Here is a 25,593-nt window from a genome sequence, read left to right as displayed (position 1 = left end):
TAGTGGTTTTTATTATCCTGCGAATACCTTAATAATAAACCCAGCCCCTAAGCTTGGGTTAAGGTATTGCATTACAATTCCAATTGGAAGAATAGGACACTCGTTGGAGCCACCGCATACGATGATCAGTCGTATAATGATAATAGTAACCTTTTCTACTAGTAGAAGGACGACACCTTCGTATCCCGGTTATCACCCTTGCCGCATATGGGCTATGTGTACTCATTTCGGGTATACACACACTTCGCAGGTCCTTAGGTATATATAGTATCGTCTCCTATAGTACATGTAGTCTATCCAATACACGAAGTACTTAATCCTACCCCTCCCTTGTCCTTAAGGAATACCTATCATATACTTGGAATCATCAAACTATATCGAAGTTCCCCAAGTGTTTTGCTTGTTGATAGGCGCAACTTTACCTCATATATATATATATATATATTTATATGTACTTCCGAAAGTTCTCGGAGGAAGTACAAAGGATGTGAGTTGACCGTTGTCAACAGATAAGTAAATAAGGGGGAGTTCCTTTTGAAAGTATACTCAAAATATTTAGGATAAGTCGGGATAATATTCCTCGACGATCTGAAATTATTCGAATGATTTTTCGAAAATCAGAAAGTATTTTGAATCAGGTTCTATGATTTTTAAATCATAATTAAACCATTTAAATAAATAATTCTTAATAATCAAATATTAATCGTTGAATAATTAAACCTCGAATAATTATACTTTTAAGAGAATATTTGAAATAATATTTCTCAACTAATTAATGTTTAAGTAATATAATAATCTTTGATATTTAATCGAGTCTGAAATAAATATTCACTGGAGAATACTTCTCCCATATTAAATGAATAGTAAATATATATTTATTATTCGAACGATAAAGTATAGTTGAGGGAATACGATCTTTGGAAATCGTTTTAATAAAAGTTCGAGGTGTTTAGTATTTTGTAAGTGGACGTTGAGTCCTTTAAAAACGTACTACTATGGACTTTTAATCGTCCTATAATATCACCGGGATGATTTTCAGGTTTATATTTTATAAAACAAAACTGACCGACTCTCGGTCTTACGACTTATACATCATGCTCTACTATAACGTTAATATTATTAATTAAAACACCTTCGGAATACTTCCGGGTTTTCATCAATTTGTACCGATCGATCCTTGGTCTAAATTATATACGCACCACGCTACTCGCTAGCGTTAATGTTCTCAATTATAAACTTCTCCGGGATTACTTCCGGGTTTTTATAACTTACTCCGACCGACTCTCGGTCTAAATATAACATTTGAACTCGATATGAACATATACCAAAAATTATCAATAATTGAGCAATGTAATATATCTCAATTTTGTAAAACAGTTTAAAGCAATCTCATACATATATCGCGGTTTGTAAAATATTCACAACACAACAGTTCTCAAAAGGTAGGGTTTGAAAACTTGCCTGGGTACCTTGAGGTGGAGGATGCTCTAGGTTCCGCTCGGAAATCTATAATAATAAACACAAGTCGTTTCGTTAGGTCCCGTTCTAATTTACGGTTACCCGCACTCATGCGCTAATCATTATGCACCCTCTCAACTTATATTACCCTTATTATTTCTTTAGGTCCTTATTCACATTATGGTCGCTTCCTTTTTCAAAGTATCTTAAGTCCATTTTCATTTTCGTCATCGGCTCCGCTTATGGATTCTACGGTTTCTAATCGCGCGGTCTCGGCTCTGATATTTTTATTAATTGAAAAATCATTATTTTTACTTGAAATTTTTATGACAGTTAGGAAACTTAATTTACTACTCTCTGTAAAAATTTCATTTTTTATGAACACTTTTAAGTCGATCCTTTTTATTTTCAAAGTTCGTAATTCGTAGCAGTTTTTGTCGCGTGAATCACTTTTAGTAACACGGTCATAACTTTTGATCCGTAAATCGGAATCAAGCGATTCAAGCGCCTAAAAGATCCTTATAACATTGTCTATTATAATAAAAGGTTATTTATCAAGAAACTACAGTTTACATCTTCGGGACTTTCTGCAAAACCTTAAAGTTATGTTTTGTTCGTTTTAACGAGATTACGATTACGATCGGAGTTTCGTTTATGCCTTAAATCTTTATACTACCACCAACAATAAACATATCATCATCATCACACTAACTCCTCTCAAGAACATCATGTTCTTGAGTCAACAACAATCAACCTTAAATCTACTTAGCTAAACATCAAGATTACAACAATACTCCCACCAAAACTAGGTTTACAACTATATACTAAAAGGATCTTGAACTTAAATATTAAATACGGTTGGGTCAAAGATTTATATGTTAGGTCACACACACACTGTAGAGGGAGTGAATACAGTGTATAGTACAATCAAATCGAACTTTAATAACTCAAGTAACATAAAACAAACTTTATTAAAACAATAAACTCTGTTACAATATGGAACTGTTACCTCTCAGTGATGAACAAATATCACGAGAGCTGCTAGGGTTACAATAAATAATCTTCTCGAATATGATAACACTTATAGTGTAAACCCTATGTCTGTATTTATATACTACACAGTTACAAGATAATCGCTAATTGATATGGAATATAATTCTGCTTCCTAAAATATATCAATCAGATATCTTTTCTTCCAAGTATTCTATTCTTCATAGAATTCCTTCTTCATGCATATCTCTTCTTATGTTTGTCTCAATCTTCTTTCCTTTAATCAGCTGATGTCCTTATCTGAACATCCTTCAGTACTTAAGTTCTGATATCCATCTTTTGATAATTATCTCCTGATAATATAAATATTGATATCCTTAAGTCCTGACTTCCAGTAAGTACTGATTTATCCTATTTAATTAAGATCTGAAAACTAAACATAAATCATATTAGCCATGACATTATCAAATATATCTAACAATCTCACCCAACTTATAAATTAGCATAATATACAAGTTTAACAGATATTTGATGATGTCAAAAACATTAAGTACAAATGCATGAGAATTAGACTAGATAACTACAACTTACAGTCCTTAAAGCTTTACCAACTTTAACTTCTGATAAAAACTTCAGTCTGTATTCATATCAGAATTTAAGCAGTTGTAGATCTTGACTTGGCTTCATCTTCTGATCTCTCTGATGTCAGGAGTTGTTCTGAGATAGTTCTTCAACAAACATCTCTCAGCATATTTGAGTTCATCAATCATCCTCCTTTTAGCATCTTTAAGTTTTGCAGTATCTTCACCAATTTGAAAGATTGCAGCCCTAAGATCATTAATTCTAGCTTTTCTTATATCCTGATCCAGTCTGATCAAATATGTCTTATCAGACTCAAGATTGAATTCCACAGCCCTATAACCCAGAAAGGTAGTTATAATCTTGGCAGTGTTGGGCTTCATTTCAACTATATTTCCCTTGTGATCTCTATACTTTGGAAGATATGTGCTGTCAGACTTAACAGAATAAAGCCTTTTCTATCTCTGAATCTGATTCTTCAAATAGTTTGCAGCACTTTCTGTTATTTTGTAATTCACTTGAAGTAAGAATAATACATGCTCCAGTTCTTCAAAATACTTCAATGGAATGGCATTTTCCCTTATATGATAAACCCTACCATCTGTCATGAAGTACAACAAGATGTGTTCTTTCAAGTAGATATGGTAAACCATTTGTACAGATTCCAGTTGATTCAATCTCTCAGGAGTTGCTCCAATATCTGGTTCACTCAAGGAAGTTGGATCATTGGTAGTATTTTGTATTATTCTTTCATCAGCACTTCCCAGTCCATTTTTATCTCTTGCTTCCTTTCCAGTATCCACTCTTGCTTCAAAACCACTTGCAGCAGTCTTCAAAGGTTGAGTCTGTTTTGCTTTAGTGAATCCTGGTAGGAGTGTCTTTGATTTATCTTCTGATATCAAGTTAACTTGAGCTATGTCAGAGGTTACTTGCTTCTTTGAAATATCAGAACTTACTATCTCTTGACTCTGAACAACTTGAGCCATGTCAGAGGTTGTCTTAAAAACTTTTCTTGAAGTCAGAGCAAGATCATCATCTTCATCAGTAATTTCTTCATTCACAGGAGGCACATAAACCTTGATAGGTTCACCAACTTTCTCTTTGCCCTTGGACCTTGGATCTATCTGCAGTTGTGATTTAACCATGGTTACTTCAGGATTTATCCTTTCTTTTATCACAATGCCTTTAAGTTTTAGAAGTGTCTTTTTACCAGAAGCTTCAGATTTAGATTTGACTTTTCCTGATTTAAGTCTGGCTTCTTCTTCCATTAAACTCTCCAAGTCCATTCCTGGATTTTCTTGAAGAAATAACTGTCTTGACATTTCTTCATCAAGATCTAAAAGTTCATCAGAACTTATCCTTTTACAAGTAGCAGAACTAATTCTTTTGCCAGCATCAGAACTTGTCCTGTGACTTGTGATTTCAGCTTTTCTTGATGAGAAACCTCTACCTTGACTATGACCTTTACCCATTTCAGAGTTTCCATGGTCATCTTTTTCATCATCATTCCCCTTCAGTGTCTTATCAGTTTTGTATTTGGACTTAATTACTTTCTCCCCCTTTTTGGCATCAGCAGGTAAGAGAAGAGAGACAAGTAATTCCACTGAGGCTTGGATTTCATTAAGTTGAGATTGCTGAGAAGCTTGATTTTTCAAAATATCATCAATTTGAGATTGTTGTTTCTCTTGAGTCTTCTCAATATAAGCAACTCTGTCAAAGGTAGGTTGGAAGAATTTTTTCTTATCAATCTTCTGAACTTGTTCTTGCTTCATTAATTCTTCCTGAATTTTATGTATCTCTGCATGAGTAGTTGAATGAAGACCTTGTAAATGTTTAGTACTCAATGCAGTGACTCTAAGCTGTGTTTTGAAATCATCAGTAATTAACATCTCATCAGCTTTTGTCAAGTGCTCAGCAAGATTCTTTCCAGATGGAACACAGGTAACTGAGTTCCATTCCTTAGTCCACTCCTGTCCTGCAGGAGTTTCACTCCAAGGCACTGGTGCTTCTCTGGTAACAAACTTCTTAACGAGTTCAGATTTAAGAATAGTTTGTTGAGGTGCATGTCCTGAAGGACCTGCTTCATCAACATCTGTATTTGGAGCAGCATCACCAGTATCTCCAGCATTTGCAGCATCAGAACTTTCAGAATCAGCATCTTCTGATAAAACAACAGTATGAGAAGCAATTGAGGCTTCAGCATCATCCTCTAAGTGCTGATATGGATCCAAGTTCTGATCAATAGCCATATCCTGATGTTCACCTTTATTCTGATCATCATCTAGATGCAGAGAAGGTGTAGTAGATAACTATGGAGTTTGAGCAGCATCAGTAACAGGTGTTGTTGATGGATTAGTTGCTGTTGGAGCTTCTAAGTAAAGTACCTCAGGCACAACCAGGTTCTGAATATCAAATTCAGCACTTGTGCCTGGATCAACAGGAGATACAGTCTTGTGAATAGGAGACACAGATGGTGTGTTAGCCATTTCAGTAGCTGCTTCATTAGTTGGAGTTAATGGTGAAGCAGGGGCTTGAGCAGATTCCTTTTCTTGTGAGATCAGAGATTCCTGATCTCCTTCCTTAGGTGCTGCTTCCTCATCATCTGAAACTGGCCTTTTTGCTCTCTGTTTCTTGTATCTCTTTGAAGATGGGGATTCCTTGGGAGGTTCAACAGAAGTCATTCTTCTAAGCCTTTTGAGAAGCTTAGATTCCCCAATTCCAGAATCCTTCTGAGAAGAAACTTTCTAAGCTACTTGGACAACAGGTTCTGATGTAGAAACTTGTTCCTCACTATCAGACTCATCTCTCAAAACAATCCTTCTTCTCTTCTGAGGTGTTTGAGGAACAGTCTTTGTCCTCTTGGGCTTGGAAGATAAAGGCTTCACGGTAGGTCCTGAGGATGAAGGTTGGGTTGTATGTGAAGTTGAGAGATATGATTTGAGATATGTTCTGAGGGTAGGTTGAGTAGTATGAGTGGTATGTTCTGATGGTTGCTGTGGTGTTTGGGAGGTGGTGGTTGGTTGGATATCAGAATAAACAGATCAATAGGTTTCAGGATCAGCATTTACCAAGATCTGTTTTACAGACTGGGGAATCTGTAAAGGTCTAACCACCTTTTTCTTAGTGTCAGCATTTACCAGGTCATTAAAGTCTCGTTTTGCAATTTTGAAAGGTGGAGTGAAGGTACTGGCAGGTTGGGGTTCATCAGCACAACAGAAACTATATATAAGCTGACAGAATCTAGCAAAGTAAACTACATTCCTATCATCTGTCATCCTATCCCAAATAAAACCTATCACAACATTTGCAAAATCGAAATGAGTTTGGTTAATGATAGCATACCCGATGTGCTGACTCATTATAGGGATGGCATCAAAGTTAGAACACTTATTCCCAAAACCTTTAGTGATGCAGTCGAAGAAGAAGCTCCATTCCTTTTTGATATGAGCCCGTTTCAACTACCCAAGCTTAGCCAAACTCTGCTCATACCCCAAACTGGCCATTAACTCTTGAAGAGATGATTCCTCCGGGGTTGAAAAAGTACATCCTTCTAGTAAATGTAGGGCCTTGCGAATTGTACCAGGAGTTACCAGATGTGTAGAATCATCCACTTTGAAAATAATACTGGGAGTACCATTTGTACCACCATTATCAAAGTGCCCAGTCCGCCAAAATGTCAGAACTTGTTGGCTCGAAAAGACTGAAGGCTGGGTCAATGCATACCCAATTTCACTGTGTGCAAGAAGATCTTGCATAAAATGCAACTCAGACGGAGCTTCAGCATTATCAAGAATTGCAGCAGAGTTATTTGGAACAAATTTAGCTCCATCAATGATCAAATCCTTAGGTGCCATGAGAATAATTGAGATTTAAGAGTGCCTATTAGGTGTTTGATAAATTGTCTGTATGAACAACCAACGTCAGGAGATGAGAGAGAGTAAAAGCAAAGAAAGAGAGATAAAGTGTAAAAGTAAATAAAAGATTCTATAATCTTCTTTCTCTCTTACTTTTACTTGGTAAAAAAATATAACCGTTGGACACCTGTCAGACATGCAACAATAATGAATAGTTAATGGGCACGGGAAAACAGTAATCATGACTTACCCACTTGCAGTTTTTTAAGGAAAAACCGTTCCACTTACCCAGCAATTCCATTAATCGAGGTAAATCAGTTTTAATTCAAAATTTAAACTGTTCCCACTTATTCAATTATTTTTCACTGCAACACCAATATTCTGAAAAAAAATCGAGTGAGAATGACCAAAATAAATCAAGTAAACAAGTACTGATATTGTAAGATCAGAACTTAATTTAAATCAAAATTGAAATGGTCATCAGAATATGAATATTTATCAGGATTTATCATTGCATTACAAAACATCTCAGAGACAAGAACTTGCAAAAAAAATAGAAATTTCATTAATATATTAAGAGAATACATTCATGAAATTTAAATTGCATCAGAACTTTACAAGATTGTCCTAAGCTGCTAAACCTAACATCAACAGCCTTTGTCCTAGCTCAAGAAGCAGGGCAAGGCTGACGATGAAGAAAAACAGGAAGAAAAAAATAAGTTATTTATTCTTCCTACTCTCGATGAACAGAATAGCGAGTCTGATGATTCGCTCTTGCTGGCGGAGAGCTTCCAGCCTTTCCTCCTCCAATCGCTCCAGATGGCGATGGTAGTCCATGTAGAAGAACAGGAGGTGGGTGAGTACCTCCTAGGGAACTGAGTCCCATATCTCATCAGGAATGGCAGTAACGTGCCATTCCTGCTGCAAGGCTTCACAGCTTAACTCCATGTTGAAGGTCTCATAGTTTAAAAACATATTGTAGTTAACCATGATGTTGTGTATATGAGGGAAAAGAGAGTAAGTGTTTGAGGAAGGAATTGATGTATAGGCTGATGTGAAGTGTTTGTTTATATAGGCAAGAGAATGCCAGGAGACGCAAAGAAATTTAATGCTGACAGGTAGAATTAATTCTACCTCGTCTCCCTAGACTTGGGAAGACGAAAAACTGTCATTGGAAGTGTAAGTCAGGGTTTAATGCGCACAAGTAACAAGTAAAAAAAATTACTGTGCATTACGTGTACCACTATCCCTAATGATATTGACTGTTAATATTCTACCTAAACATATTCTGATTTAAAATGAGACTGTTTTTAAATTTTATCCATAAAGAAGTCAAGTAAAGGATCACAGTTTAATATCAGAACTTAAACTTATATCAGAACTTAACAGTCATCAGAACATAATTTCTTAACTCGAAAAATGAATGTCTGTCTTTGTAATTCCTCACACAAATTCTGATATAGATTCTACAGAACTTAATCATCAGAACGTTCAATCAGAACTTGTCCTCAGAATATATGCAATTTGATACATAAATTGTTCATCTAAAATAACATAGATCACCACAGGAATTTTCATCATTTATATGGAGTGTTTATTATGTGTATTAAGCTAAATATCAGACAAAGAGTAAAGTCTGATTCACTTCAGTACATCATAGAAATAAGGCATAACTAAAACTTTACTAAAAACCTGTCATTATTCTGAGGCCTACTATTGAATGAGTTCATACTTGAGTCCACCTCACTTGTTTTGTGTTAATTTTGTCCATCATTTTAAATTCCATTGTACGGTGGCTTCTCAGTGTAAGTGAGTTACGACTGCTTATCAGAATTTATGCCATTATCATAGTATTTCTCCAGTAATCATAGAGTGTGAAAAGTCACCAAGAAAATATTTTACTTTTCTGATGCATATTTACTTAATACCAACAATGCACTTGGGTCGTCCCTTCCACATTTTTACTCTAGATCTCAAAGGAGTACCTGATCTTAATCCTTGATTCCTTTTCTTTTTCTTTTGATAAGTGAGGTTTATCAGCACTTAGTACATTCAACAGATTTACTAGCATCAGAACTTAACAGATGAGAAGCATTATTATAGTTTGTGACTTAGTAATAAGATAGACAAAGTAAACTCAACTAAGCTCAATATCAGAATTTTCTTGTGTTAATTGATTTCCACATAAATAATTACTTCTAACATGGGATCTTTAGTATATTGAAGATTACTAGGTCAGCATCTAGCACATGTATCCTCATAGGATTGAATAGTTACATAAACAGACATATCGTTATCAGAGTTTAGAGAGTCACATCAAACAACAGTCAGTACTTAAGCAATTTTCATTTAAGCACAGAATACACAAGGAGAGTAATTTCTGTAAATACTGATCATAAAGTCTGATGCATCAGAACAAAACTAAGCAGATTTAGAGAAAGAACCTGAAACCATTCCAAGTTCATTTACCAATCTTGTAAAAGTAGCTTCACACAGTGCCTTTGTAAAGATATCTGCTAGTTGTTGATCTGTTGGAACAAAGTGCAATTCCACTGTACCTTCATCCACATGTTCCCTTATGAAGTGGTACCTAATGCTGATGTGCTTTGTCATTGAGTGTTGAACTGGATTACCTGTCATAGCAATAGCACTTTGATTATCACAGTAAATAGGGATTTTGAAATATGTTAACCCATAATCCAGTAACTGATTCTTCATCCAAAGAATCTGTGAACAACAGCTTCCTGTAGCAATGTACTCTGCTTCTATAGTTGATGTGGAAATTAACTTTTGTTTCTTACTAAACCAAGAAACCAATCTGCCTCCAAGAAATTGGCAGCTTCCACTTGTGCTTTTCCTATCAATTTTGCAACCTGCAAAATCTGCATCTGAGTAACCTATTAGTTTAAAGTCTGATTCTCTGGGATACCACAATCCCAGATCAGCTGTTCCTTTAAGATACTTGAATATTCTTTTCACAGCTGTTAAGTGAGGTTCTCTTGGATCTGCTTGAAATCTTGTACAAAGACAGGTAGCATACATGATATCAAGTCTACTAGGAGTTAGATAGAGTAGAGAGCCAATCATACCTCTGTAATCAGTAATATTTACTGATTTACCAGTATCCTTGTCCAGTTTTGTTGCAGTGGCCATGGGAGTGGATGCACTTGAACAATCTTGCATTCCAAATTTCTTCAGCAAGTTTCTGGTGTACTTAGTTTGACAAATAAAAGTGCCTTCTTCATTCTGCTTGACTTGAAGGCCCAGAAAATAGCTAAGTTCCCCCATCATACTCATTTGATATCTTGACTGCATCAGTTTGGCAAACTTCTTGCAAAGTCTGTAATTTATAGAACCAAAAATGATATCATCAACATAAATCTGGACCAGAAGTAAGTCCTTTCCATGGTTGAGATAGAACAGTGTTTTGTCTATAGTTCCTCTGTTAAATCCACTTTCCAGAAGAAACTGAGCTAAAGTCTCATACCATGCTCTTGGAGCTTGCTTAAGTCCATAAAGTGCTTTATCAAGCCTGTAGACATAATCTGGATATTTTGAATCTACAAAGCCTGGAGGTTGTTCAACATATACTTCTTCCTCTAATTCTCCATTGAGAAAATCACTTTTCACATCCATTTGAAAGACAGTAAACTTTTTGTGAGCAGCATAAGCCAAAAATATCCTTATGGCTTCTAATCTTGCAACTGGTGCAAATGTTTCATCATAATCAATTCCCTCCTGTTGAGAATATCCTTTTGCAACCAGCCTTGCCTTATTCCTTGTAATTATGCCATCACTATCAGTTTTGTTTCTGAATACCCATTTTGTACCAACAACAGATCTGTTCTTTGGTCTTGGTACTAGGGTCCAGACTTTATTTCTTTCAAATTTATTTAACTCTTCCTGCATTACTTGCACCCAATCGGCATCTTGAAGAGCTTCTTCCACTTTCTTTAGCTCAGTCTGAGAAAGAAAAGAATTGTTAAGACAATCATTTGAAGTACCTGTTCTAGTTCTGACACCTGCATCAGGATTTCCAATTATCAAATCAGGTGTATGTGATTTAGTCCACTTCCTTGCAGATGGAAAGTTTTCTCTAGAACTGGATGCTCCCCCATGATCCATGCTGTCTTCATTTTCATTTTTTGATCCTCCCCCTGAAACTATGCTCTCTGAGTTGGATTCTTCAGAATTTAGATTTTCAGACCTATCAGAACTTGGCTTATCAGAACTTGACGAATCAGAACTTGAAGAGCCAGATGTATGTTCTGATGCTTCTTGAGATGTGGTAAGATCTTGAGTATGTTCCCCCTGCATAGGTGCATCTTCCTTTGACGTAGTCACCACAGTTTCAATAACATCAGAGTTTAATCCATCAGAGTTTGCAGTATCAGAACTTAGATTGTCAGGATTATCAGTATCAGAATTTGAGTCTTCATTTTCAAATCTCAGCTGATCATGATCAATAAAATCTTCAAGTCCAGTAATCTATCAAAAGAGACATTGATAGATTCCATGACCACTCTTGTTCTCAAGTTATAGACTCTGAAGGCTTTTGTGGAAAGTAGATATCCAACAAAAATTCCTTCATCAGCTTTTAAATCAAATTTAGATAGCTGTTCAGGATGAGTCTTAAGAACAAAACACTTGCATCCAAATACATGAAAATATTTCAGATTTGGCTTCTTTTTCTTCACCATCTCATATGGTGTCTTTCCTTGCTTGTTAATGAGTGTTGCATTTTGAGTAAAACAAGCAGTCTGCACAGCTTCAGCCCAGAAATAGGTTGGAAGCTTTGCTTCATCAAGCATTGTACGTGCAGCTTCAATGAGAGTTCTATTCTTCCTTTCAACAACTCCATTTTGCTGTGGAGTTCCAGGAGCAGAAAATTCCTGCTTGATTCCATGGTTTGTGCAGAACTCTTCCATTATCAAATTCTTGAACTCAGGACCATTATCACTCCTTATTATCTTTACTGAATCTTTGACCAATTTATCCAGTTGCCTGACATGATCAATCAAGATAGATGCAGTTTCACTTTTTGTGTGCAAGTAATACACCATTGTGTATCTGGTGAACTCATCCACTATGAACAAAGCATATTTCTTCTTTGCAATAGACATGACATTTACTAGACCAAATAGATCAACATGTAGTAGGTGATAAGGCTCAAGAATTGATGATTCAGTCTTGCTCTTGAATGAGGATTTTCTTTGTTTAGCCTTCTGACAAGAATCACAAAGGCCATCAGGAGCAAATACTGACTTTGGCAGTCCTCTCACAAGATCTTTCTTGACTAGTTCATTTATATTGTTGAAATTTAAATGAGAGAGTTTCTTGTGCCAATTCCAGCTTTTTTCAATTGATGCTCTACTCATCAGACAGATTGCAGAACCATCGGTACTTGTTAAAAGCTTAACTTCATAAATGTTACCACGCCTAAATCCTTTCAGAACAACTTTCCTTGTAGATTTACTTACAATTTCACAGTGTTCTTCAAAGAAATCAACATGATAACCTCTATCACAGATTTGACTTATACTTAGCAGATTGTGTTTAAGTCCTGAGACCAGAGCTACTTCCTTAATGATGACATTCCCAAGATTGATATTGCCATATCCCAATGTTTTTCCAATGTTGCCATCTCCATAAGAAACACTTGGGCCAGCTTTCTCCACAAAGTCTGATAGCAGTGCTTTATTTCCAGTCATATGTCCTGAACATCCACTGTCCAGAACTAGGATGTTTTTCCTGTTGCCCTGCAATCACAAAGACCACTAATGATTAGTTTTAAGGACCCAGACTTGCTTGGATCCTTTGGCCTTATTAAGTTTGTTAACATTTGCAGCGGATTTAGCATCAGAATTTATGTTAACATTTTTCTTATCAGAATTTACACTATCAGACTTTGAATCAGAACTTACACTAGAAGGAACAATGGAAACTTTCTTTAAAGAAGGTTTTATTTGATAATAATCATAATAGTACAAACTATGATATTCCTTACAAGTATAAATGGAATGCCATAAACTACCACAATGAAAACAAGGATTTTGTGGCTTATATCTAACAGACTGACTCTTAACTCCTGACTTTGAAGGTAAGGAGTTTATGTTCTTATTCTTCCTGCAAAAAGAAGCCAGATGGTTAGAACTTCCACAGTTATGACATGTTTTCCTAGGAGCTTCAGGAACAGGCTTATAATCATTGCTTTTATTCACTCCTTCCTTTCCATTCCTATTTTTCCTAGGTGATTTTACCTTGTTTGCATTCTTAACATCTTTCAGCTTATGCTTAAGCTGCTTTTTAGTCATTAAGCCTATGTTTACTTCAGCTGTCTTTTCCTGTTTTAGTTTGTCAGAAGTTAATTCCTTTTTAACTTCTGATTTCTTATTAGCAGACTTTACAGCTACAAACTTGACAGGTTTTAACTTTGGCTTTTGTTTAACAACTACAGGCTTAATACCTTCAGTTCCTTTATCATTCTTATCCTCTCCATAACCTAAGCCCTCTTTCCAGTTTTCACTACTTAACAAATTCTGAGTTGTTCTGCCAGAGTTAGTCCAAGTCCTGATAACCTCTCTTTCCTTTTCTAACTCAGTTTTTAGAGATTCATTCATTTTAACCACTTCATCCCTAACATAAAAAGCATCATCTCTATCTTTCTGAGTTTGATGGAACATAACTAACTTCTTTTCTAAGAAATCATTTCTTTTCTTAAAAGCAAGATTTTCAGAAGTTAATCTTTCACATATTAAAGTTTGATCTCTATAACTAACAAACATGGATTTAAGATATCTTCTCAACTCATTTATATCATCAGTATGAAAGGCATAAGTAGTTTGAGGTACCTTTGATTCAGCAGCTTCAGAACTGTTTTCAGCACTTGCCTTATCAGCATTTGCCATCAAGGCATAATTCTCCTCACTTTCAGAATCTGAGGTGTCTGTCCAGCTTTTCTTCTTTGTGACAAGAGCCTTGCCTTTGTCACTCTTCACTTTCTTGCAATCAGGAGATATGTGGCCTTTCTCACCACAGTTGTAGCATTTGACATTTGTATAATCTCCTCTGTCAGACTTTCCTCCTCTGCTCTCAGATCTTCTGAAATTCTTCTGATCAGAACTTGTGCCTTTCCTGGAAAACTTCTTTCCCTTCCTGAACTTCCTGTATGCAATCTTTGTGATCCCTTTCCCCATAAGAGCACACAGCTTCATCATCTCCTCATCAGCATCCGTCTCAGGCAAACTTTCAGATTCTGAGTCATCATCACTTTCAGAACTTGATGACTCAGTATCAGACTTTGTGAAGAGAGCTTTACCCTTGTCTTTCCTTGAGGTAGCTGCCTTGGGGGATTCTTCTTCAACCTTAAGAGCAACTGTCCTTGACTTTCCACCTTTCCTCTTGCTTCTTTGTTCCATCTCAAGTTCATGAGTCTTGAGCATTCCATAAATTTCATCAAGAGTGGTTTCATCAAGATTGTAGTTGTCTCTTATTGTTGTTGCCTTCAAATCCCAGCATTCAGGAAGAGCTAACAGGAATTTAAGGTTTGAATCTTCAAGATCATACTCCTTATCAACCAGTGACAAATCATTCAAGAGTTTAACAAATCTATCATATAAATCAGTCAATGACTCATTAGTCTTTGAGTCAAAGTGTTCATACTCTTGAGTGAGTATTGTCTTCCTGTTCTTCTTAATCGTATCAGTTCCCTGACACCTTATTTCCAGAGCATCCCATATCTCCTTTGCAGTCTTGCAGTTTATTACCCTGTTTGACATTACATTATCAATGGCACTATGCAGTAAGTGTCGTACCTTAGCATCCTTAGCAATTGATGCGATATCTTCAGCAGTGTAATCACTCTTCTCCTTTGGTACAGTCTTTGCTGCTTCACCTGCAACTGTAAAAGCGAGCTTGGTTGGTTTGTGAGGCCCTTCCTTGATTCTATCAAGATATTCTGGATCTGTAGCTTCCAGAAACATGGTCATCCTCACCTTCCATATGGCATATTCAGATGGTCTCAATATAGGAACTCTGATAGTCTCATATCGGCTTTGAATTTGTGTCTTTGGAGGTTCTTCAGTTTGGTGGGCTTAGTTGGAGTTTTTGTTTCAGACATGATTGTGTTTGGATCTTAAACTGTTTGTGCGTTAACAGATAGGCTCTGATACAACTTGTTAGGTGACACACACACTGTAGAGGGGGTGAATACAGTGTATAGTACAATCAAATCGAACTTTATAACTCAAGTAACAGAAAACAAACTTTATTGAAACAATAAACTCTGTTACAATATGGAATTGTTACCTCTTAGTGATGAACAAATATCACGAGAGCTGCTAGGGTTACAATGAATAATCTTCTCGAATATGATAACACTTATAGTGTAAACCCTATGTCTGTGTTTATATACTACACAGTTACAAGATAATCGCTAGTTGATATGGAATATAATTCTGCTTCCTAAAATATATCAATCAGATATCTTTTCTTCCAAGTATTCTATTCTTCATAAAATTCCTTCTTCATGCATATCTCTTCTTATGTTTGTCTCGATCTTCTTTCCTTTAATCATCTGTTGTCCTTATCTGAACGTCCTTCAGTACTTAAGTTCTGATATCCATCTTCTGATGATTATCTCCTGATAATATAAGTACTGATATTCTTAAGTCCTGACTTCCAGTAAGTACTAATTTATCCTGTTTAAGTAAGATCTGAAAACTAAACATAAATCATATTAGCCATGACATTATCAAATATATCTAACATTATACCTTTTTTGAGAGCTTGAGATGTGTTTTTGATGATGGTGAAGTCTTGGGAGAACTTAGTATAGTTTTTGGAACCTAAAATAACCATTAAAATCAAGAAACCAAAGAAGAGTTACTATTCATACTATTCATTATCAACTTTCTTGATTTTATTTCACCCATCAAACATTGATAAAAAGAGCTCAAAAATTTATCTTACCTTAGTTTGGTTGGTAGGAATCTTGAGAATTAATGGGAGGATTTATCCATGGCTAGAGCTTGAAGGTTTAAATTTGATTTCTTGGTTTCTTGAAAATGGACGAATGGAAGAAGGTTGGGAGAGAAAGAGAGAGTTTTGTGGTGCTTCCTTGGTTGATTCTTGGAAATGAGGCTTGTGATATATTTTATTTGATTGTTATTCCTTAGTATCTATCCTAGGATTTGATCTTGGTTGTCAAATCTTGAGACAAAACTAGCTAGCATTGGTAGATTACAAGCTAAGCCACTTGGTTAGCTCTTTAGCTTACTATTTGATAGCCTTGGTTGATCATCCTACACCTTAGCTCGCTATTTGATAAAATAACCATGGTTACTTTTCTACCATGGTTAGTTAGTGCGTTACGTTTATTTAATCGTTTACGCGTTCGCTCGGTCGCTTAAATGTTTTCGCAATACTTTCTCGTAAATGGTTCGCGACGTAAATCTTTTCGTATTTATTCCTTGTGTTTTGAATTATCATGCTTGAATATAAATCCCTAGGGTTTTAAATTTGTAATTATATTGTGATTCCCGTAATTCTCGATGATTCGTAAATATGGTCGTTTTTCAAAGTTCATTTTCTTCGAAAACTAATAGCGTTTATATACACTCATTTGGTACGTATAATCATAATATCAACTCTGAAACTCATTTTCTCATACACTGCATAGTGTGGGCTAAAAAGTTTTCCCCGTCCATCAGGATTACTATTCATTAAATGTTTTTACAAAGTCTAATCGAGTTATCACAGCTGTAGCATAGTTTCAGGGGGACGCTTATCTAAGGACATCTTAAAGAACTCATCTATAGTTCCCTGCTGCAGTGCTATTATAGCCACCTTGTTGTCAAGGTACGGGACCTTTAAGGATTCCTTTGTGAAACAATTCAAATAATCCCTCAGAGTCTCCTTTGCTCCTTGTACAATGCTCATGAGAGATGCCGAACTTTTCTCATGGACTCTTCCACTGATGAGTTGCTTAATGAAAGCTTGACTTAAGTCTCTAAAGGACCCAATTGAATTTGAAGGCAAATGGCTTTACCACATTTGTGCCATTCCCGACAGGGTTTGAGGAAAGGTCAGACACTTAATAGCATCGTTCGCGGGCTGCAACAACAATGCGTTAGAGAACGTTCTGACATGATTAACGGGATCTCCAGTACCATCATATGCTTTGATGGTGGGCATCTTAAACTTCCTTGAGGTGCGGGCATTCATTATTTCTTCAGTGAATGGTGGAGTTGGATCATCATGATCTCCTAGAGGCATAAGATCGCTTGGGTCAGCCCTTGGGCAGCCATTCTTGGTATTGGACCGTCCAGGTCTATGATTGGAGGAGGATCTCTTCGCCTCGGAGGAGGTGGGGGTCTTGGGGTCAGGTGCGCCTTCAGGTCGCGCTTCAATCTTTGGATCTCAGCTTCATGATCCCTGATCCTCTTCTGTACTTCTTGGGGATTCGTCCCTCGGGTGCTCCTGGGACGCTGATTAGCATCAGGCATCGATTTTTTACCAGCACGCCTCCTTCTTGGAGCCACATCATCATCCAAAAATTCGGAGTCTCTCTCAATATAAGGTCCAGAGAATTTTTGATCCTCCAGAATATGAGCCAAACCACATATGTAATGGGGCGTCTAGCCTTGTGCTTTATTCCGATTGGAGTGCCCACTCCCTCCAACCTATAGGTATAGGGGCATCCTGTAAGGGGGTTAATGGTCACAATTGTTGAATACTCATACCCAACGGGTTGAGGATTCACAGGTGCTTGTAGCTGCTGAAATTGAGGATTCGTCCCTTGAGGTTGTGCCTCGGTTGTTCCTACCAGAGTTCCTCCTTGGGTGGAGGCGTAGGTTGAATCCGGGGGTATCTCCACCACCGACGAAATTGGTTGAGTTGTCCCAGCCGGTGTTCCTTCATGGGCATTTATGCTTTCCTACAGACGGCGCCAAATGTTTTGGATTAAAAACTAGGACATATTTATTTCTAGGGTTCGTGAGCTTCGAGACTCGATTTGACTGCTCTCGTGTTTCGTGACTCAATCTGTCTTTCAGAAGATGCCTACGTACCTTGCTACTTGCCAATAATCAAGTAAAAAAACGTAGTTTTGATTTGTGGGGTGAGACCCCTTGCATGGGATGCCTTTGAATTAGGTTAGGGTTAGGAGAATTGGTGGACAAGTCTCAGATTTAGAGTGGACTTTGGACTCCTATAATGCAGGAAATTGATTCCTTGTCCCATGGGGTTTCTTGGAGGTCAATCTATAAGGAGTTATATCTCCATTTGGATTCCACTTGTCAGCTGATTTTACCCATATTATTAATTACGAAATTAATTAATATTTAGGGTTTTGGTTCCTTTAAAATGGGCTTTATTGTCATCCCAATCCGAGAATAATTAATGCGATATTAATTGCACAACCAGAGTTTATTTTCCTCCCTATCAGTGTTAAATTAATATTAGTCACCACAAAAAATTTAAATGAATCTGGAGGTCCGATCCGATAATCTGAAATTCCAATAGATTTGGATATGGATTATGTTATTAAAAATCCAAAAACGATCTGATCCGACTCCGATCGACTACATTCAATTGAATATGGATATGGACTTAGTCAAATCCGACCCAAATCCGACCCGTGGACAAGTCTAATCCATATCATGTCCTGCAATTAAAGAATAGCTTTACAATTTTTTTTTAAAGCAATTTTTTTTAGAATATGTTGGTTGGTGGAAAAGCAACTTTGTATATGAAAAAAAGGTGAATGAACGATAGGACAATAGGCCAATAAGGTATACATACATACGGTACCAAATTACCAATGATACCATACGAATACGATACATATAATATAAAGGGATGGTAGTTACTATTACAAGAACACCTGTAGAACTACAAGTACAAGGTGTTAGCAGTTAGCATGTTATAGAATGTTGGGTTTGTAGTATTTATTTATCAGATCTCCTCTCTTTATTCTTCTCTCTACCTCCACTTTACAGCTAGCTTCTTCCTCCTTCCTCCCCTTTTTCTTCTTTCTAATCTCATAACTATTTATTTACTTCATTTCTTGTCTACTTAGAATTTTAGTTTGATCATCCCTTGATATTTTGATATAGGGTATATTGGTCATTTCCCCTCTCTCCCTCTCTCTCTCTTTAGAAGATTACAAAATGTGTCTTGTCTGGTGTCTTGAATAAAACACTAGTATAATTCAGCAGGCTAGAGTTTCCTTGATTACATATATCATATATGTATATGTATATGTATTTCAGATTTCTTTGGGTTTGAGAGATTCCCATTTCTCTTTAGATTTGGAATTCATCAAAAACACAGTACAATCCAAGAACTTGAGTTTTTTTGTTGCTGTTGCTGTATTCCATTTTTTATCTGAGATATATATACACACACTTATAAATATTCTTGATTTTGGTTCTGTTTCTATATATAAATATATTTGTATGTATGTAATTTTCACAACATAGGTTCTCTATCAATCCTTGAATCCATCTGGGTTAATTAGTTTCTCACTTGTTGAGACAATCTTGAACAGTTATAGTGTTGAAATCAGGCACACATTCTTTAAAACTCAAGTCAAAGTTGAGATTTTTATTATTGTTAATTGGTGAATGGAATGAATTAAGGGTTGGAAATGAAGTAGTGTTTGTTAATGAGAAGCATTTTCATGAGGGTTTTATTTTGCAAGATCCATTGTCCTTCATTCATTTGCTTCTGCAAGCCTTCTGCTGCTGCTCATCTTTACACTTCTGGACCTTTAAAATTGGATAATTCCCCACATGTCCTTCCTTTAGGAGCTGTGCCTGTTAATACTGCTACTGATAATCATAGTATTATTATTAATAATTGCACTGATCAGCTGACTGGCGAGACAATTGAGGTGAAGGATGCGAGTTGTTTAGATGATGCCAAGTTGGAACAAGCATCACAAGTTCATGCTCTCAGGAGCTGTATTAGAAAAAAGGAGGCTGCTTCCGTTCCCGGTGAAGTCGAAAAGAAGAAAGTGCAATGGCTGGATAATGTAGGCAAAGAACTTGCCGATATCAAAGAGTTTGAATCCAGGTGTGTACTCCCTTTAATGTTTTTTCTTATGATTCCTTGTTATATAGGTTTAGTTTCTGTGGCTTTGTATTTGCATTTGCAGCTTAGATTTTAAGATGTGGTTGAACTTTATGACTAAAAATTAGTATTGAAAAGGAAATGCAGTATTGGAAAAAATATGTATTAATTTATGGGAAGAATTCGTTTGAGAAAAAGGTTAATGTAAGGGATTCACAAGTTAATATAGTTGCATATTAAGATAAGAAGAACATCCATTGAAATGGGTGCTAATCTGTAAACGTACTAATAGAGTATAGAAAAGCAGGAGTGATAAAAAGGGGGGTGCATAGAAACGCTTATTGCTCTTACAATTTAATGCAAAAATTCGGGACGATAAGTCCATTGAAAAGGAACAAGGCTATGTTTCTTGTGGAAGGTGCAATGAGATACTTCCTAGATGTAATTTTCGATCTCTTTTTAATGAAGTCATTGTAAATTCAAAATAAGTACGTATTTTTACTTCTCGTTCATCAACTTATAAGTCACTTTGTTGATGCAAACGGCAAGTTAAAAGATGAATTACAAGTTTGTTTTTCTTGTCATGTTTGCTGTAAAGATTTGAGGAAGGTCACTTTTCATGATTAAACTTCTGAAAAACTTGGATCATAGCCTATAGATCTAGACGTTTTTTAAGCTATGACTTAATGTTGTGTTGAGCTACCTAATATGTCTAACTATATGAATGTGAACAAGGACGAGCTTTGAATAAGCATATTATTGTACAAATCAAGGAAATTACCAAAGACCTTCATTTTGAATAAATAATTAACGGAATGAGGTATAAAAATTCATAGTTTTTACTAAATTTTGAAAAATACTAGAGAAAGCTAGAAAAGAGTTAAAACAGCTGATTCTCCCTTTTATGTCGTAGCACGAAATTATCATATATTGGAGTTGCAGCTGCTATGAAACACATTAACGTACATGTTCTAACACCAATTGTCAACTCACAAGATGAAAAACTTAGGAGAAGTGTGAATAAACATAGAAGAGTTAAGAATACTTTTTTCCATATGAACTTGCAACAAATATTAAACTTTAGATTAGAGTCATTAATCACACTTTGATGGGCTCAGAAAATTTGGTGGAGCAGAACACAAGTTCTGCGTAAACTGTACAATTAAAGTTGTGAATCTTTCAGGCTGATATTTTGGTTCGATGATGAAATTAAGTAGCAAGGAAAACAAGTGTTATGGTACCCGTTTATTTATCTGGAAGATATTAGATGTGCCCGGGGAGAAACTGCTTTCTTGATAGTATGTGACCTGGGAGCTTGTGTCCAATGTCGTCAAAAATCAAGATTAATGATAATTGTTAAAAGTTTCAGAGGAAATGAGAATGACTAATATCCCAGTTGACTCATAATACTGATGTAGTTTCTGACGTTATGGTTAACATAAAAATTGTAGCAAAATGCAATAAATATTAGCTCTCTTGCTATTGTTTAGAACTCTTAAGAATTGTCGTTTTTTTCTCTCTCTTTTTCATAAGCTAATTTTGATCATTTACCGTGTATTTGCAAACAGTGAAATATGGGATATTGATTATGATGAAGACAGCAGAGGTTGTGTTTGTGTCATTCTTTGATGCTGCTTCATCAGCCTATTCTTCTATTTTTTCTATTACAATTACAATATGCCTGGAGATGCAAATCGTAACGAAAGGAGACCTGTCAGTTACACGGAATATAACTGGGGGTGCATCAAAGCTGAAATCTGTCATTACATTATCCTTTAATTTATTGCTTTGCTGCTGCTGGCTGGCATATATAATAATTTCTGGGGAGAATAGGCTTTAGGTACTCCTTTGCCTTCATAAGCATATGGACATATTGTATCCTGCTAGTCTCGTGTTTTATTCTTTCACGTATAATGAATCACAGTTAAGCTGATCCTCTCCCTTGTTTCGGGCCTTTGGGCACAATGTTTTACAGTTCTCATGAAACAACCACTCTGAAGCTTGATTTAGTTTAGCTTTGTTGTAGCTCATACTCAGTTGTCAGATCATCTCATTCCTTGCAACATAAACCATGAAAATATCCAAATATTCTGTATGCTAAAGAGCTCAGACTCATTTTTGGGATTGTATAACTAAAATAATCTCGATCTTCAACCTTAGATAACTTTACATACATATCTTGCAACATAGCCGTTAAAATTCCAGTGTACATTTGTAGCAATTTTTTTTTTTTGCCAAGTCACATTTGTAGCAATTAAAATCGAACATGTAAAAACTGGTGTTTACTTCTCTTGGGATATGCTTGAGTGTCCACAATGAACCCTTCCTCCCTTCACATTCTTTTTCCTGTAACCTCTAATACTCATATATTCGACTTCATGTGGCTACAGAAAATTAAAGAAAATCATCACCATCAGCTGCTTCTGGATTTTCTGGAGTTTTGGAGTTATTGGAAGTAAGTAAAATTGTGTGTTGGTTTATCTCTGTCCTCTGAAAGTAATATTAGTATGTTATGTAGTGGTTTTTGTTCACATGAGCTAAACAAAAAAGTGGGGGAAAGAATAGTCCGGAAATGAGCAAAGTCTAATGGTACAGGAGGTTTAAATGGCCAGGATCTCAAATGAAAGAGTGATTGTTTAAAGGAGGCTGCAACCTTTAATTGTGGCCATTGTACATTTTATTTGATATTGATTTTAGTTACAACTTAAGTAGTGCTAAAGATCTATTAAGCCCTAATGATCTAAGGGCTCTGACGGCTAAACACACTGGTTCCTCAACTGATAACACTCTTCTTTAGTTTATCCTATACCGAATTGAGTGGTACTTTGGTCTTGATGGTGGTGGCAAAACAAAGTAGCCACTAACGAATGCTATCAAAACTGATAACACCAAGCCAAGTGGAAATCCGATCAACGCTCCTACCCACAAGAACCACGGCTCTTGGTCAGCATTATCGCCCTCTGCTTCTGGATCGGGTGTTGGCTGATCATCCGGACATTTTACTCCAATTTGCAACCCACATAATCCACTATTATTAGCAAAATAAGTCATTGTGTCCATTTGTCCACCCTGTGGGATTCTCCCACTTAGCTTGTTGTTGCTCACATCCAATACAGACAGTTGTTTCAGCCTTGTAAATGATCGTGGAATCGAACCAGAGATATTGTTGTTTGATAGGTCCAACGTCTCGACATTCTCCAAGTCGCCAAAGCTTTGCGGTATATTTCCCGAGAGTCTATTGTTGGAGATGCTAAGTAGCTTTAGTCCCTTAAGATTTCCTAACGAAGCTGGAATTTCACCCACAAACTTGTTATGTGACAAGTCCAGCAAAGAGTAGATATCAAGGCGATGACTTGAGAGACCTTGTACAGCCTTCTTCCAATTCACTAACAAGTCATTAAACTCAATTGAGAAGGTGAACATATCAGTTGCTAATGAAGATGTACTGGGGGTTGTAATCATTCCCATTAGGTTTCCTAACTCTGAAGGAAGACTCTCACCAAGATTATTGTTTGAGAGATCAAGAATTCGAAGTTTACTCTGGTTGGAGAATAAATTGAATGGTAATGGGCCATGTAAACAGTTGTTCCGTAGATTCAGAACTTGAAGAGTGGATATTTGGGAAAGGAACTCCGGGATTTCGCCAGAAATGTTGTTGTCATGGAGATCAAGGTGTTCAAGCTGATTCATATTTGTGAGGTTCCTCGGCAAATTCCCTGAGAAGTTATTATCTCCCAGTGCAAGAATTTTAGTTTCTGTACAAAATGAAACAGGAATGTTACCCGATAGTTCATTAGAGGAGAGATCAACATAAGCAAGTAAGCCCTCTGGATCGAAAACTGGGAATGTGTCGCCAGAAAATCTGTTTCTTGACAAGTCCAGTAGCAAGAGTCGGTAAATATCTCCAATGGATTTCGGAATGGGTCCTGAAAAATTGTTTCCAGAAAGCATAAGTAGCATGATTCCATTTGCATCACCTATATTTACAGGCAACTCTCCTGAGAAGTTGTTTCTTGACAGAGCCAGAATTGATAGACTCAAAGATTGAAAAAGGCGAGAAGGTATTGGACCGGAAAGTTTGTTATCCGAGAGTAGAATACTTCCAACTTCCATCTCAGCAAGCCAAATAGGGAATGTTCCTGTGAGCTGATTATCACTCAGTTCAAGAAAATCAAGATTCTTTTGAGTAGAAATCCATTCTGGAATGTCTTGAGTAATTTGACATGATCTGAGAGAGAGTTGAGACAGCATGCACTTGGGAACAATTGTGACATTATTATTCCAAATCATCCTGTTTCCTCCAAGATACAAATTCTTCATACTCTCCATGCCAAATAACCAGGTGGGAATTTCTCCAACAATCATATTATCTTCAAGCCGAAGTGTTTCTAATTTGCTCAACTTGCGTATAGAAAGCGGTATGACGCCTGTGAAACTGTTCTTGCTCAATGCCAAAGTAGAAATGTTGGACAAACTTCCAATCTCACTAGGAATTTGCATCGAAAATTGATTGTTTCTCAAATCAATTACTTGCAATTGCTTCAATTTTAGAATTGAATTTGGGATCCCCCCCGAAAATTTATTTTGGCGGATTGAAAAATGCTGCAACCTTGTCAGATTACCAATTTGTACAGAAATATTTCCTTCAAGAAAATTCTCATCCAAGTTCAATGTCCTTAAATTTTCAAGCTTGCCAACTTCACTGCTTAATCCACCTGTTAGTGAATTGGAACTTAAATCAAGAAACTGCAGAAACCTCAAGTGAAAAAGTTCTGCTGGAATTGAGCCATTGAAGCCATTCTCTCTCATGTCAAGGTGAACTAGTTTAGTGAGGTTTGCCAACCCTTTTCCCGAAATTTCTCCTTGTATGCCATTCGAGGAAATATCAAGGAGCATTAAGGATCTAATGCGAAAAACAGGGTCCAAGATTCTTGAATCCACTAAAGCGGGTGCCATGGGATCTTGAGTAGTCATGAGAAGCAAAGAGCTGAGATATAGAGCTGTTATGTCACGAGAACGCGAACTACAAGCAACTCCATCCCATTTACAACAATCAGAACTAGAGTTCCACGACTCTAAGCCAAAAAACGATGTTTGGGATGATGAGTTTAAGGAATTATAGATATCGAGTACAGATGATTTGAGCTGGAGAAGGGATTGTTTTTGATAAGCAGGACAGGATAAGCATGGCATGAACATAAGCATAAGCATGAATATGGAAGGCACAAGTGATATGATCAAGCTGAGTAGTGGCTTGGCCATTGTTGTGCTTGTGCTTTACCACTGGCGTTTGAGAATGTAGAGTTGGATAATATATATAGAAAAGAAACATAGAGCAGACCGAATTAGGATAGTTTTGAAGTCAATGAGCTGCAGTAGCCTGTGGAAAATGTGCATGAAAATCATGATCTTGCGAGAAATTCAAAATTATTGGCCGAGTCTGTGTGTGATGAGTGATGATAGATAGTTTACTTTATAATACAAAGAGTTGACATTGACTTGTTAGATTCTAGTCTTTTCCTCTAAATTTTCAAATATAATCATTGTCCATATTTTTGCCGCAAACATAAACTAATTTGTTTTCCAAGAAAATTAACTTCCAGGATAAAGTAATTTAATTTGATTTTCCTTGCATCTC

At 36.4% G+C, this 25,593-nt stretch overlaps 2 protein-coding genes across 2 annotated transcripts; one reads left to right on the top strand and one right to left on the bottom strand.

Moving 5' to 3' along the window:
- Positions 1-18,762: 18,762 nt before the first annotated feature.
- LOC141683805 (uncharacterized) lies at positions 18,763-21,890 on the top strand. The gene is made up of 2 exons (XM_074488570.1): positions 18,763-19,958; positions 21,524-21,890. Exons 1-2 carry the CDS (start codon positions 19,549-19,551, stop codon positions 21,582-21,584), a joined length of 471 nt encoding a protein of 156 aa, XP_074344671.1. The 5' UTR covers positions 18,763-19,548; the 3' UTR covers positions 21,585-21,890.
- Positions 21,891-22,602: 712 nt separating this feature from the next.
- LOC141683804 (receptor-like protein 46) lies at positions 22,603-25,290 on the bottom strand. Its single transcript, XM_074488569.1, has one exon. It carries the CDS (start codon positions 25,215-25,217, stop codon positions 22,749-22,751), a length of 2,469 nt encoding a protein of 822 aa, XP_074344670.1. The 5' UTR covers positions 25,218-25,290; the 3' UTR covers positions 22,603-22,748.
- Positions 25,291-25,593: the final 303 nt, after the last annotated feature.

This window comes from Apium graveolens, chromosome 9 (genome assembly GCF_009905375.1).
Source record: "Apium graveolens cultivar Ventura chromosome 9, ASM990537v1, whole genome shotgun sequence".
Lineage (NCBI taxonomy): Eukaryota > Viridiplantae > Streptophyta > Magnoliopsida > Apiales > Apiaceae > Apium > Apium graveolens.
The sequence above is the reverse complement of the archived record's forward strand: the minus strand, read 5'-3'. Positions and strand labels throughout refer to the sequence as shown.